Source organism: Camponotus floridanus, unplaced genomic scaffold (assembly GCF_003227725.1).
Source record: "Camponotus floridanus strain SB8 unplaced genomic scaffold, Cflo_v7.5 scaffold2, whole genome shotgun sequence".
NCBI lineage: Eukaryota > Metazoa > Arthropoda > Insecta > Hymenoptera > Formicidae > Camponotus > Camponotus floridanus.
Genome location: NW_020229325.1, coordinates 7,083,672 through 7,100,363, shown reverse-complemented (window position 1 = coordinate 7,100,363; position 16,692 = coordinate 7,083,672). Strand labels below are relative to the sequence as shown.

Sequence of the window (16,692 nt, the reverse complement as noted above, 5' to 3'; positions counted from 1 at the left end):
TCACTTTCGATCAAGTAATAGATACTTTTTACGTCGGTTTATTTCTACCGTCCATTCTTCTTCTTGAGACATCGAGATTTTATTCATCGGTATCTTTTACACTTCCACCGTGACATTCCTCGGCGCGGTGGTTTTATACGTTTTACAGGTACCAGCACATTCCAGTGCCTGGACACGCGGCAATCCGAGAAGGGTTCTCCCCTTCATCTTCTCCTCAGAAATCTCCTGCGTGTGCTCCTCGCAGAGAGCCTGCTTTATTATCTACGCACACTCGCAGGAAAAACGGATTGCCCGTGTCCAACGGTACATTTCCCCGCTGGAATCAGGGGAAAGAAGGTAGGAACAGGTAGAAGGACAATCACGCGCGAGCGCGACTCGCCGTCATGTTTCATTCACGCATGCCTCGTGAACTTTGATATACCGTGCGTATCACCTGGCGGACCTAGCTTTATCCAGGATCTGGCCTGGTTAACCCGCTTTGATCGAGAGCATGACAGGTAGAATCCAGAGAAAAAAAGAGAAAGTTGTGGATCTTTTCTCTTTTTCTTTCTCTCTCTTTCTCTTTTTTTCTTTCTTCTCTTTCGAGAGAAGTGCCGTGCCTTTTTGATTAGCCAGAGGCTTTTTTATAGTCTGTCTCGTAAGACATTCTCAGAAGGTGAAAGATTGTATCAGGTGTATCGTACAAGCGCCGTTCCCAAATATATCAGATATCCAGGCAGCGATTCTTTCGTGCGGTTGAAAGTCAAAGTCAGTTTTTTTTCCCGAAAAGGACTAAGGGGACGATTGTCAAGTGCAATAAATCTTCTTGTCCTTAATATTACGTCTGCTACGGAAATATTGCGTTAGAAAATCTTTGATATATTGCGAGCAATAAATTTAAATAATCTAAAATAAATGTATAAATTTTATTTAATCTTTAAAAATCTTAAATGTTGTTTCGAATCTTAAATTTCAATTTTCCTTTTTAGATGGCTATGGGTGAGTACCTGCACGCCAGACATTTTTCCGGACAAACGGCGAAGGTACTCTTCGGATATACTATACCTCCATGGTTGTGGAACGCCTACGGAAAGGTTTATTTTATCAATTTTATAAATGTTTATTAAAAACGTTGAATCTTTATTTAATCTAAGTAGATAAAATTTTATTTCTCGTCGCATCTGAGCGAGTATTTATAATTATAAAATGTGCAACAATAAATGAAGCGCGCGTTTATTAGCGTTTATTTTGTGGCATATCATTTATGAAATCTATCTCGTTTTAACTGTTGTAATCTTAACGTTATTTTTTAAAACATCTACGTACAGACAATCTTTCCTTAGTTTTGTGTTTATATTTGTTAAGTATGATAGGTCACAATATTCGCTGTTTATTTTCTTAACATTTTGTGTCATTGAGGAAGGTCTGAAATAGACCGAAATGTTTGCACGATTTAATTTACATTTATATTAAATTGACATTATACAGAGTGTATCTGAAATGATGCACTAAACTTTAGGAGCGTATTCTAGAGGTTAAAATACGACTTTTTTTCTTATGAACATAGATCCGCAAATGAACCCCTCTCCGAGCTAAAATTCGAAAATGTATGAAATTGGCCAAACACCCGCAACGCAAATTTATTTATCTCTCAAGAGAGGGTGATAGGTAACGTCAAAACCTTTTTTTTCTGAAATATAGTCAATTTTTAATTTTTTCCCCAAACTTTAGAGGCCTTTAGCTCGAAGGAAGGTTCATTTGCGGACCCATGTTCATAGGAAAAAAAAAGTCTTATTTTAACCTCTAGAATACGCTCCTAAAGATTAGTGCACCATTTCAGACAAATGTATATTAAAGATTTTCGCTCTAATTATGTTTTTATGATCCTCATAGCCTTCTTTCTTACTTACTTAATTTTTATTTCAAGGACTCAAACTTAGAATGATCTTTATCATCTAAGGCCCGGTTCCACAATTTGAGTTAATCCGAGTTTAATACGTTAAACTGGGTCTTGATTGGTCCTGATTCACTATTTAAACTCGGATTAACTGGATTGTGGAACTGGGCCTAAATGGTTTATGTTAAAATTTTACTTTATGAAACGTCAAAAAGTTAATCGAAGAGCTTGTATCAGTTGCTATTCTTTAATAAATTTTTCAACTTTTATTGATTAAAAAAATTGCATAAAAGTGTAAAGTAAAGGTAGGCAGTAGTAAACTAATTGTAAGAGTGAATATAAATTTTATTCATTTTTTTATTTCTTTGTAATTAAGAAAATATACATAAAATTTTCTTATAGATTGGTGTGTTTGGTTTCGGCGCGGCCTGCACCGCTTTAACCACAGACATCGCGAAATATACCATAGGCCGGTTGCGACCGCACTTCATGAAGCTCTGCATGCCCAACATTGACTGCAGCTTGCCTGAAAATCAGTACAGATACATCGAGCAATTTAATTGCACCGCAAGCGGGATTTCGGCCAAATTGCTAAAGGAAGTTAGGTGAGAATTTCTGTCGACATGCGAAAAGAAACTCTTGAAATTTTCTCATCAGCTTAAACGATGATAATGTATCTTAATCTGTTTCAACACGAGTAATATCTGGCTTCTCGATTGGAACGGTGCGTATTAATATCTCGAGATGCATCCAAAATCACGCGAACCATATCATACAATTCTTATAAAGTTATAAACATAAAAAATTATTAATTAATTTTTTATTTCAGTTTTTAAAATTAAAAAAATTTTTTAAATTAAAAAAATTTTTTTATTTCAGTTTCTAAAATTGATACATTTATGGCAAATAAAAAAATTTGCAAAAAATGTGTTATTAAATAATTTAATAATATTTTATTATACACACACAATTAATAAATCTTGAACGCTACTTCTTGATGATATTAGAAAATTTATTTTTCAGACGCTCTAAAAGAAATAAAATTAGATTTATCAAGTACATGAAAAATAATCAAGTATATTTTTCATAGATACATAATTAATTATATAAATGTGTAAATAGTAATTACAATATTTACAATGACAGAGTATATTTGTCAAGTACAATTTTATAGATTTTATAGAATAGTAATTACGATTTACAATGACAGAGTATATTTTTCAAGTATATTTTTTACAGATACATAACTAATTATATAAAATGTGTAAATAGTAATTACGATATTTACAATGACAGATCATTTTATGGGATATTAATCGCACCAAGGTGAAACTCCTTTGTTGTCTCGGGAGAAAAATAATTTTTTACATAGTAGCCAGATTCGCAAATAGAGACTACTCGTGGCGAATCGATAAAGTTTGAGTAGTAAAGTTTGGGCGATACGAGAGGCAGCACAGTTATATATATCATGTTATATCGCGCGATTCTTGGCGGCTTTATTCTCGGTCTCGATCGACGGATGTTTTGAGGGCAATACTCCGAAACGGGATGTTCATGTTCGACAACACGAGTCGGACGTGCCGCTTACAATTAGATCGCGTGACGGTAACAATTTGCGGGGCACGATTGAGCAAAAAAGCGGGGAGGGGAGGAGAGAGGACGGTGAAGGGGGAAGGGGGATTTGTCGTTCCACGCACATATTTCGTTATTTTTGCTTCATTAACGGTCTCGCGCGTGGCGGGCCACGCGACAAGTTTACGAACACGAGAGACGAAACGGTAATTTGTGGTAATCAAAAGGGAGACAAGCGCGGAGGAGACGGTCGCTTTAAATCGATGCGATACGCCGGCGCTTGACTTTCATTAAACGCTCATTGGATTATTATCAGCCCGTTTGTCCCGCTTACTGCTTATCAAGTTATTTATATGCGTCCCTCTTAATTATAGCAACGCTCGATTTTTTTTCCTGTGAGCGAGTCGATTATTTCCGGAAAGCACAAATTTATTTAGAAATTTGACTCTTCGGGAGAATGATGCAAATCTCTGGAAATGATATTAAATAATATGAATAAAAATAATATAAAGATAATATAAAAGTATAAAAAAAATATAAAAATAATATAAATAAAAATAATATAAATAAAAATAATATAAAAAAAACTTGTTCAAATGAATAGATATCTGTAGTGTATTGTATAATGAAAGGATGACCTTCTTAGATATTAAACGCACCGTATTAAAGTAAAATCATTTTTCGTTTCACGAAATAAAGAGAGAAATGCAAAATAATCAATTGAAATGAATCGATCTTGACTGATTATGAGATAAAAAATTGAAATTGTCATCTTTTCGAAAAATCACGCCCGGGGTATCCTGTTAACACATTAATTAATTCTAGCAAAATTCAAACTTTGTTACCATTTTTACCGAATTGATTATTTCGTGTATGCCAGCTCGTCTCAATCTAGTACGGAAATTTTTTGCACGCCCGGATATAACGTATGTACCTATCCCGTATTCCAGGGGCCGGTTTTAACGGATACGGGTGCGCGCGCTTGCACAAAAAGAGCCACGGTAACGAATGACAATGAGCAGCTCTCCGGTCGAAGGGAGAGGAGGGCTTTGCTAGCGATACGCATGAATGAGATTCACGCCAAATCGTGCAGTTCTTCGTTCTTTTACTTTCTCTCTCTCTCTCTCTCTCTCTCTCTCTCTCGTTCTGTCTCTTTCTATCTCTCTCTCTTGGCCCTCTCTCATCGTCCTCTCTAACGGGAAGGCCATTACACGCTCGAATTGCTATCCACACCCCGTTTATTGTCGCTAACAATGACGATCGGTTCGATTCAAAGACTTGCACGTTAATCTCCATCCCGTCTTGACAACGGCCAGACCTACCTCTACCGATCCCATAAACATGTTTTCGCACATGTATTCTACCGGGCTTACATTTCTCCCATCATTTCTTTTTCGCTTCCGGCGCATATTTCGGCTGTCTGTTGGTAGCTTCTACTGTAACTACTTGGCCCGTGTTTTGCGAGCTACGCAACTGCACATATAATTTTCGATGTCGTACAAGATGTTTCTCTCGGGTCGGAAGACGCGATTTCGACGACGAAGCGCATCCGATTCACGAGGCGTGACTAACTTTAGCACTTTACAGAATCGCGACGTTAACGGAAACGAAAGCGGGGCTTCTGAAATGCGTCTCGGGCTGCTTCTTCTTTTGTTCGTGTCTGCACAATTTTCGCCTTTAATTTACCGGTAAACGCGAAACGCGAGCGGCCGCAAAGTCGAAACGCAAAGCTAAAAGGCTCTCCATGGGAGATAGGATCGTCTAAGACGTACGAAGGATTACATACGCGGCTTATTATACTCGAAATAGCTCCGAGCTCTCACCAACGCGTTCCAACATGTACGTCACTATATCTTTTAGAAATCGAGAAAACACGCCTTGCAAATAAACATCTACGACCTGACAAGGCTGATTTTGCACGCTCGACTTCACTTGAATGGAAATCGTAGGAAGGAAAGCTGAAAATTCGTCTCCTCATTCTTTCCCGACCTACGGGATGTCAATCTTTCGAAAGAATTTTTTGGATGATACATTGGTTGGTTCCCTTCGAAGATGCAGAGAGAGGAAGGCAAGTCGAGAACGTTGTTCGAGACAACGTCATTCATTCAATAAGTTGTGCATTATCAATCGTTAAAATAGATACGTAATACATGTGATAAGTTTCTTTTAAATCATCATTCAACACAGATATGTTAGACTTCTTTCAATTCTTTGCATCTCGTGAACCCCAAGCGCGCGTGTTGAGGTTCATCTCGTACAGCGTGCATTGATGTCGTACGAAGGCGGTTTAATCCGTGAGATGAACCGAACGCGCGTAAGCAGAAGCTGTATCAAGAGGGAACATTTTCGAGTCTCTCTCGCTCTCCCTTTGTACTCGGGAGCCTCGCTAAAGTTCCAGAGTCCACGAAACAGAGTCGACGATTAGCGCTCCGTACGAGTTTACGTCACATGCATTCTTCCTCTTCGTCGTTTTCTTCCTCTTTTCTTTTCCTCTCGCCTCTGAGAAAGACGAAGAGAGAGAAAATGGTCTCGAGCGAGCGTTATCATCATATAAGCGAATGAAAAGAAAGGGGGACGGCCTCTGTGTTATAATAAGGCCCCCCGGTACTCTTTCGATGTACACTACGTATATAGGGTGTCTCATATAAGTAAGGGACAAAATAAGTGCACTGTTATATTCCTCGCTAAAAAATAAGCGCTTTATTCCTGTAGCATAATTTCCGTACATGCATCGTTTTCAAGATATCTTAGTTTTTAATATATTTCCTGATGTGTGCATCTCTTGATTCTTTGTATAAAAATATTGATGTCTTTGTTATATAATTAATTTTTTTATTTATTTTTTAGTTGTTATTTTTGTTATATAATTAATTTTTTATTGAATTAATTTTTTTAGTTAATTAATTTTTTAATACTTACATTTTTATAAAACACTTGAAGAAATTTGGATTGATAGGATATAAAGCGCATATTTTGCTGCTTTGAAAAAAATTGTTTTATATCAACTCAAATAAAATTTCTTCAAGTGTTTCACTACAGAATGTATCTGAAATGATACATTAAACTTTAGAAGCGTATTCTAGAGGTCAAAATAATTTTTTTTCCTATGAACATGGGTCCGCAAATGAACCCCCCTCCGAGCTAGAGGCCCCTAAAGTTTGGGGAAAAAATTAAAAATTGGCTGTATTTCAGAAAAAAAAGGTTTTGACGTTACCTATCACCTTCTCTTGAGAGATAAATAAATTTGCGTTGCGGGTGTTTAGTCAGTTTCATATTTTCGAATTTTAGCTCGGAAGGGGGTTCATTTGCGGACCCATGTTCATAAGAAAAAAAAATCTTATTTTGACCTCTAGAATACGCTCCTAAAGTTTAGTGCGTCATTTCAGATACACCCTGTATAAAAATGCAAAAATATTAGGCTTGATTAGAACAAAATTTTTAAGATGGAAAACAGCAAATGTCCTACAGGTATTAGAAAAATAAGACATCTCGGAAATGACGCATTTAAATAAAATTTGCCAGGGGAAAAAGACGTTTATTTTTTGACAAGGAATATAATAGTACATCAGTTTGCACCTTGGGTGTACAACATTCTGTGTACATACACGTGCTCGAGACCGTATCACGCGAGTCATTCGCGGTCTTAGCGGGGACAGTTTTATGTATATAGGAAGATTTAAGGAATCAAGATGATAAAGCGTGACGACGTTACACAGAGAATTCATTCATGTCCCCTCCGCGTGGTAATAGTCCAAGGAACTGCTTCGAGCGTGGAAAGAGAAAAAGAGAGAGGGAGATGGATGAACGAAGGGCGAGGAGGACCGTCACGGTCTCTTCATTGACCCGTCATTTACCAGTGTCACCGTGTAAAGAAGAGTCCTTGAGACTTACATAAGAGCGCCGGGGATATATGTGCCTTTGAAAGAACGCGGTGGTCGTACTTTCATCGTTAATTATACCAATATATCCTGTCGTTACGTCCTCGTACTTATGTTAGCGTTGACAGATATATGAGCTATCACGCACGCAAGATCTCTCTGCGTAATCTCAGTCTTAACGACTGGTAACTACTTGGTTTCCTCATTCGTTTTCCTCGAGCGAAAATATCAAGGAAATGTTCCAATCTTCGATGTTGTTTCTTGAAAATTAAAAATTCTGTAAAAATGAGATTAGATTGGAACGGTGCCGTTACCAGTTGATTAAAACACAGACATGATAATTCTCGGTAGTGAACACTGAGAACCGGCAGGCGCAGTCGAATTGCCGAGCTGCAGGTCCTAATTAACGTAGCGTAGCCTCCGAATTTTTTTACGAGAGCGTCTCTCCTAACAGGGAGAACGGTTGGGGGGGAAGGGAGAATGGGGAGGGAGAAGGGGGAGGGCTAAGTATCGAGTCTCCCTTGCGCCCTTCTCGCATTTTTTGCTCGTGCGATGGAGATTCGCAGAGCCCTGCCTCCTCTTCTTTTTCTTCGCATTCGTCGCTCGCGGCTACGCGACTCTTCGTCGATCGTAATCGGCACGCTACGCACGCCCCGAATTTAATAGCGATAAAATTAATAGGGGGAGGGAGGAGGGAGGATCATGCGACGATTGCGATCGCGCGAGAGGAGGGTGCAAAGTGCAAGAGAGATCTCTCCTTTTTTGTTCTTTCTCCTCTTCCTTCCTCCCCCTCCCCGCCTCCCTCTTTTTCGATCCATAAGTGGGATTTATTTGACACCGTACGATGAATCGTTTCAGATTATCGTTTCCCTCCGGACACTCGTCCTTCTCGGCCTACACTATGATCTACCTCGCGGTAAGTAGTCTTTAAGTTACACACAAGCGTTGCGTCGCAACGCATCGATTTGCATACGCGGGCCGGATCTTAATCATTCATTCAACAGGCTCGATACGAGCGTATCGTTTCGCAGACGAGATTGCGGAATCCACGCCCGTGAAATTCGATTTGCATAATCTTATATACGAAACGCTGGAGAATGTTACAGATATCCGATTCGCGTGGACGATAAAATTGAATCGATACGATAATGCTGGTATCGATGATTATGAAAAACAGACTGATTATAAGTTACAATTGGAAAAATTGAGTTAACACGTGTACTTTATTTTATACTATTATCGATACATTCCAACACTGCGGTTTTAATACTAGTTGTTGAATTCAAGAATTTTTGAATAAAAAAATTCCCCCCTATATTTATATTCTTTTCTAAACATTTTTTTCCAAATTTATACATACGTCATTTTTATGCCTTTATATCGATGACGAAAATAGATTTTAAAAATTTCGATCAATTTCCTTTCCATCAAAGATTGTATCTTGTATGTTCTACTGTTTTTCATTTAATTAAGTTGCAAAGATAACTCAATAATCAAATTTTTTCAAATTTATATATATATCATTTTTATGCCTTTATATCGATGACGAAAATAGCTTTTAAAAATTTCGATTAATTTCCTTTCCAGCAAAGATTGATCTTGCATGTTTTGTACTGTTCTTCATTTAATTAAGTTACAAAAATAACTCAATAATGAAATTTATAAAAGGAAGGATTACTAGAAAGTATGGAATACTTGGGATTTTTTTAGATGTATCTCCAATTAAGGATAAAGTGGAAAGGCAGCAAATTGCTCAAGCACGTGCTTCAACTTATTTGCCTGTTGATGGCCTGGTTTACGGCTATGACAAGAATTTCCAATTACAAACATCATTGGAGTGATGTTCTCGCCGGATCTACTCTTGGCACAATCGTAGCTTTACTTGTGGTGAGCATCGCATTGTTCAACCCTCAATGTACTCCATCTCAACGATGTGAAATAATTTTGAAAGACATAATTTTGACATATTTTTTTCAAAATTAGATTTTGATAATCCAAATATTAATTGAATGAATTATAAAAAAAGTTGAAACAAGTAATTATTTTTCTATATTATATTATTTTTCTATTTTAGTAATTATTTTTCTTAAACAGAATTAATTGTCACATAATTATGTAAGTAATTGAAATAAAATATTAAAATATTAAGATATTTAGATATTTAGTAAAAATATATATTTCTTAAATGAAAACTAAAATAATTTTTTTCTGTCAAATTTTAGTCGGACCGTTATATTTTGTTGATAGAATTTTGAAATAAATTTTAAATATTTTAATTTTCTAACACATTTCTATTTTCTTCTTTTTCCCAATACTTCAAGTTGGGATTCTGTTTATTTACTAGAATAAGATTATATTAAAGAATATAGAAGAATAAGATTATATTATCTATACACATCGCTTTTTCAATTGTAGATCGATAACTAATTAATAATTTTGGTTTTCAAAGAGATTATTAATAAATAAATAAGAGATTATTTTATAGAGATTTTATGTATACAAAAAATATTATACATTTACATCAAATATTTATTACCGAAACACTGCATAATTTCAATTTACAGTTTAAGTGTATGATATTAAAATTTTAAATATAGTTTTAATTGAAAGATAAAATATGATCTCAATCATAACATTGAGAAATTGTATCAGTCGATGTAGAAATCTATTCGACGAAAGTAAAGCGATCGAGATTTTTGAATGTTTCCTCAGATGCATTGCGTGGCAGATCTCTTCGCGGAGGAGAGAGAGAGGCATTCTTCCACGGAGAAGCATCGACCTACCGATTACGAAACGGAAACTGGCGTCGCCAGCACACAGGTGAATAATGGCACTGCTAATCGCAACTGTTGACCTAACGAGCTCGCTCTTCGCTTGCTGACTGCAACAAGGCCGTGACTGTCTTCTAGTTATCTCTGAGAAGCTAAGGTGTCCGGATTTTTGTTTGGGGAACATCAGACCAGATTTCTCGTCTGGACGTACACGTTGGCGTAGCCTTCTCCAGCCCTGGATTCTCTCTAGTGCGACGAATTTTAGACACTTCAAGAATATACTTTTTTTAATTCCAAATAGCAAATTGTCTAATATTGTTTTTTAGGAATGTTTCTCGACAAATATCAACATCTCCTCGCCGTATTTCCTTTTCCAACATTGTTATATAAGCTCTCGTCCTTCTCGGACGAAAACCCTCGTTAACGCTCTGCTGATGTTGTAGAGAAAAAGAGAGGAAAAAGGGAATAGAGTGCAATGTAGCTACATTTTGCGAATATTTTTTATTTCGTTGAGCTTTAATTGATTATGCGAACGTGTTTGACGTGAAACGCGATGTATTTTATGTGCAGCGAAGAGCGATCATTTTTTATTTTATGCCTTTGTCTTAGCTTATTGTAATGTTTGAAGGGTAGATGTGCGCTTAAAAATTTACGTTTGTGATGTTTCTTGCGGCTGATTAGCCAAAGGCGAGAAAATCTCGTCGCAAAAAATCAGTCGGTATTAACTGAAACAGAAAAGAAAATTATTTTCATAAGTAATATTTATAGAATTTTAAGTAATAACAGTGAAGATATTTATTTCTTTACATCGTAACATATATTTATTTTTAATCGCGAATTGGTGCTTCAAGATTTAGCATAATATACCGATCATCTTTTTAAGAAAAATCGTTCTTTTATTACGAGCAATGAAAAATTGATGATCGAAAATATTGTTTTGTATTATATTAATATACGTATAACATGTATCTTAAGTATATTGTTTACATTACTTTTAAAATTAAGAAGATAGTAAGGCTCTCTTATGTAAAAACACGATTTCAAATATCGTGGACTAAGAGCCAGACGCGAATGGATGTTCGTCAGTTTTACAGAAAATTAATTCCTCTGTGAAACTGATTAATATGCATAGAATATAGAACAATTTTTCTTGATTAACTCAAAATTTGAAATCTCCTTTCGAGATTTCCTTTGAAAAGATCTGACAAAAAAATATCAGGTCGAAATCGCTGAATCAGGCATTGAACCACGACTCTTACATTATCTTTCACTCTTTATTATTTTAGCAGCTTGTTTATAGCGCGCGATAGTTATTGAAACATTTGTACGCGTTATATGCAAGAGACAAGTACGTCTCTAGGAGCTTTTTAAGTTTGCTATTTTTTAATAGCTTCAATTTATGTTTTATATACGTTGGTTTATTGTGCAGAGCAGATATGTAGATAGCAATTAGAATCGCAGATAATAAAAATCTAAATTATTAGAGTATTCGGATTATAAAAGAGATTTGGAAAGAGATATTGATAATATTTAAGATTCAAATCGATTTCGATCTTACTCTGTAAGTGTGTTATAATTCAACAACGTTGCAAACTATCAAGTGACAAAGTTAACGATAGTGTGCCGCTCATGTCACTGCGATAATTTTTTACTTACGACATGTCCTAAAGCTACTTGATATATTGTAAAATTTTTTATTATCTTTTAGGCCCGACCTGCGGCCGATTTGCAATTTCAGTCGATTTTACCTACTACCATCTTCCACTTCTTTTATTTTTTTTTACTTTTCTGGATTTCTCGCGGAAACGTAAAACGCTCAAATTCAGGAACGATATTATAAATCGCGTTTTGGTATGTCCCCTGCACTGTGTATATGTATGTGTGTATGTGTCCCATTTTAGTATTACTTTAAATTTTATAACATAATAATAATAATAATAATAATAATAATCTGGGGCGAAACGTGGCAGAGTAGATAGTGCACTACAAAGCCAAGCTCTCAAGTTCGATTCTCTAAAATCGAAAAATTGTATACGCTCGCTCCTCTCTCGGAAGGCAATGGCAACCAGAAAATCTTGCCAAGAACATCTCTCTAATGTAGCCGTTCGGAATCAGCAATAAACTATAGGTTCCATATATAATAATAACTCTATAAATTGTATGGAGCAATACACAGTAAGCAAAACTCCATATGATTTATAATTATTACCGTCCTGAACTCGAGCGTTTTACGTTCTGCAAGCAGTCTATATGCTATGAAACAAAAGCTGATGATAACAAATAAAATCGGCCGAAAAGTCACCTGCAGGTCTGCTTAGACCACGAAGTAAGAGTACTCTTACTTCATGGTTTAAACGAAGGATAAATGAATTAAAATTTATTGCGAAAAATTTATTTTTATGAATAAATGCTTAATTTTCATCATAGGGGATGTGAAGATTTTTTATTTTTTCAATTCCTTGAATTTTATTCTATTTCTTTTTCTTTTCTAATATTCTTCAATAAGAATTGAATAAAAAATTTATTTTAAAATAATTATATATATATATATATATATATATATATATATATATATAATTTGTTATTTTAAATAACAGGTAAAGTATTATTTTTTAAATGAAAATAAGTAAATATGGGATTAATTTTATTTTTTAAATAATTTCAATAATTTTTTAAAATTCTTTTTAATCTTTTGTGGTAATTTTGAAATAAAAAGTGATAAAAAAAATGAAAAGAAATTTTAAAGATATTTTCTTATTTCAATAATTAAGAATTTATAACATAAAATAAATTTTTCTATAAATTTTTTAATTTATCTGTTTCATGTCGAGAGAATATTTATTTAGTCTCAATTTCAATCAGTTTATTTCTGGATTTCCAGAAATCATGTTTAAAATATACGTATATATAGATTAGTAGAAACATAGGCTCTTATACTTAGAATCATTGCCACAAGTCGACTTTCTATATGACTTTTTATGGCATTGCGCCGATATCTATCGAATGTATACATCGTTAATCCTGAAACATAATTAGTATAGATGATACATACAGTATATGGTGCTCTAGAATTTTAATTAAGTGTATGATGGCGATCCGCCATAATTTAATTGAAAGTATTTGGTAACCACCGTCATAGAATGTCATAATAAAAAAACCGCATACATTCGCATATACCAATATATATATATAGAAAGATTTTTATTTATTTTATAAAAAATATATACTATATATATACACAAGAGAACATACACATTTTGTTGTGTATAAATATTTCATATATATCTAATTTTAAATTATCGTTATCTCTAATTATCGTTAAATTATCGTTATCTCTCAATTCGAGCAGAGTTCCAAAATTCTCGATAACGCAGGAAATGATTCAATTGACTCGATATATTGTTATAGTACAATTTTACTTATAATGTTTATAAATATTTCTTTCATCCTTTGAATAATTATACGCTTATGTAATTTACTACGATCTAAATAATTTAGAAACGTGTAATACACGTTGTCTTAGGATGCTTTTAATTTTAATAGATTTTTTATTACTAGAATTTATTTTTGTTGGATTGAGATATCGAAGCATTAATTTTGGAATTGTAATGAAATCTTACTTGAAATAGAAAATTAAGATATTTATTGTTTCAGAATTTTAATCTCAAGTTTAACTACTAAGCAAAATAGAGAAAATTAAAATTATATATAAAGTTATATACAAAATTTTTTAATGTTTTTATAAACAAAATTAATTTGAGTTTAGTAAAGTTACAAGATTCAGTAAAATTGAAGTTGAGATTTCTGACACATCCTCTACATTATATTTCATATTTGACGCAAGTCAATCCAACAATACAATCTGTTACGAATAATAGCGATCTGATTGCTGTATCAATTGTGTCTTTCTTAGATATGTAATTGCGAGTGCGCAGGAAATTACATCTGTCTGACCGCTTTAAAAAATAGCATATATGATATGAAAGATAGAACGGGATCATATACTATTACACGAGACCAAGATTGCTTTACAATTAATCTAACGATTCTTAGCGATCTACATTTATATATATTCGTCGAATGAGAAATTGTATTATGATGCCTGTGTAATAAGGACATTAATTACACACGGAATATTCGTCGTTTTGTCCTGTGTAATATTGAGAGCCACGCGTGAGGCCCTCGGCGAAGCGTCGCCAATAAATGCTGTACATACATAGGAGTAGGAATAAATTATTGAATTAAATGAATCACGTATCTCAACGTGTGCTGTGTCCTTGATTCATACCATCGAAAATGATGACTGCGATCACCATAAGATATATCACGCGTCATTCTTCAAGTCGAAAAGTGAGCCTTTTACGAAGCTACTCATGATTAATGTTTGTCATTTAATCGATTTTAATCTCTACAGTTATTTGTTGTTGCGATAAGATTTTGTACATAAGAGTTTTATCATGATTATATGTTTCAGACCTCTATCGAACAATCTTCTTATAATTGCGATTATAATCGTGTATATTGTAAGTTAAACAAAAAAAAAATAATAATTACTTTGAAATTATTAAAAAAATGATTATGAAAATTATTAAAATAGTTAAAACTATAAGAAATTATAACAAATTGAATATATAAACGCGGACAATAATAATTGTACGATCGCGAATTTGAATAGAATATAAAAAGAAATTAAATGATCATTTTTCTAGTTAAAATTTAATTTTATCTCACTTTTTAAAAAGGAAATCTTGGAAATTTATTTCTTACCGTTCTAATCACGATAATATTTAATTTTAAAAATTAAATAATAGGTAATGAAAAACAATTTAATCTTAAGATTTATAAAAAAAAAATGAACTTCAAGGAACATTGATTGATATACACATATCAATACCTTTTTTTATCTAAAACAGTGTACAATTTATTTTCAAAATACGAAGTAAAAATACAACGATCAACGTTTTTATAATCAATACATACTTTGACACTTTGAAATAGTTTTTCTATTAGTTTATAATTTTACAATATTTATATATTAAGAATACAAATAGAGAAAGAAACTTATTAACAGCGATACTTTTTATGTAAAAAAAATGGATTTAAGATCGTTTTAATATTAATCGATTATGATGAAGCAACTGTAAGTATATGAGCTTGATAATTGGAGCTGGTAATATTTTGCAATGTGTACATATTTATATATTATAAATATTGCTGATGTAAAATATTTTTTCGCTATCGCAAATCGCTTACGATAAATCACTTTTGCATTATAAATTTCAATGGGCTTTTTCAATTATGGCATTATTATACATGTTTGTACGCTATTATGAGCTTTTATTGATAAATTTTTTTTCATATGTAAGAGAAAAATGTATTTTATTTTACTCTCTATTTCATTTATTTATTAATTTAAAATTATAACCATTCGAATGAATAAAATTATTCAATAATAAAATTGCAAACATGCATAAGATTAAATAATATTAAATATAAATTATATAATAAGCTTTCTGTAACAAAATTATTATACAATATTATTTAATATGTATTTATGTATGCATCTACACATGTACGAGATACATTCTATTAATTTTCATACAGAGTATTTTTGATGTTTCATAACTTTCGTGTATTTTCGTGTTAGAAAAGTATTTTTTCTTATTCCTTAGCTGACAAGATGTTTCTTGTTAATTACAGGATGAATTGCACCCATTACAAATGAGAATGCAATCGTATGGTGGACTTGATACGGAAGATTCTACGCAGAAATCGTGCAGACGCAGTTCTGATTGAAAATTCGTTAAATAATCAATATACTTAATCAATATACTCAATATAAGGATTTTACACTTATATTTATGTTGTAAGAATCATCTTTGAAACATTCTTTTCAATTAGAATTAGAATATCGACGTAAAATAATGAGTTAAACTACTTTGTGTGATTTTAATTTTTATGTATAGATAAATTATTAATGTAATTAGATGTATTTATCTATCTTATATATTTATACATGCATATAGTACATATAAATATGTAAATTTATGTGATATTTAAAAGTACAAACTTTATAGATATATATAATTATAAATAAATATACTTATATATTATACTATATATATATATATATATATATATATATATATATATATAAAATATATATACTATATATATTATAAATTAATATAATTATAAAGAAGATTGTTTTAAAAATAAAAAACAATCAAAGACATAATGTAGAAATTTGGAGAAGGGATTTATATATGATACAAAAAATTATTTGCTTTTCTCAATTTTTAGCATAAAATACAAATTTTAAATTTAACTTTATTTATTTATGTTGCAATTATATATGATTTTTTTATGTAGGAAATAATTAATTTTATCGTGTACTTTCTTTCCCCTTCTTTTATTCTATTTATTTTTTAAATGCAACATAAAGTATTTGAAAATAAAAATCTTGACTTATTTATTCCTTCTACAGTTTTTACGATTATTTGATCAGTTGGACAATTTTGTTGGATTCAAACTTGTTGTCAATTGACTTATTTTGAATGTTATATTGTATATATATATATATATATATATATAA

At 32.7% G+C, this 16,692-nt stretch overlaps 1 protein-coding gene across 2 annotated transcripts in view; it reads left to right on the top strand.

Annotated features, from left to right (window-relative positions):
• Nucleotides 1-15,931, top strand: part of LOC105255546 (putative phosphatidate phosphatase) — a 32,879-nt gene extending 16,948 nt beyond the window's left edge. The window contains exons 3-8 of one of the 2 annotated variants that reach the window (XM_011264869.3): nucleotides 969-1,073; nucleotides 2,279-2,481; nucleotides 8,185-8,242; nucleotides 9,037-9,213; nucleotides 10,039-10,146; nucleotides 15,798-15,931. In XM_011264869.3, coding sequence (XP_011263171.1) covers nucleotides 969-1,073; nucleotides 2,279-2,481; nucleotides 8,185-8,242; nucleotides 9,037-9,213; nucleotides 10,039-10,146; nucleotides 15,798-15,893 — 747 coding nt within the window. In that variant the 3' untranslated portion in view covers nucleotides 15,894-15,931. Of the gene's footprint in view, nucleotides 1-968; nucleotides 1,074-2,278; nucleotides 2,482-8,184; nucleotides 8,243-9,036; nucleotides 9,214-10,038; nucleotides 10,147-10,235; nucleotides 11,479-15,797 lie in introns of those variants that run through there. The other variant, XM_011264870.3, reaches the window with a different exon arrangement.
• Nucleotides 15,932-16,692: the final 761 nt, after the last annotated feature.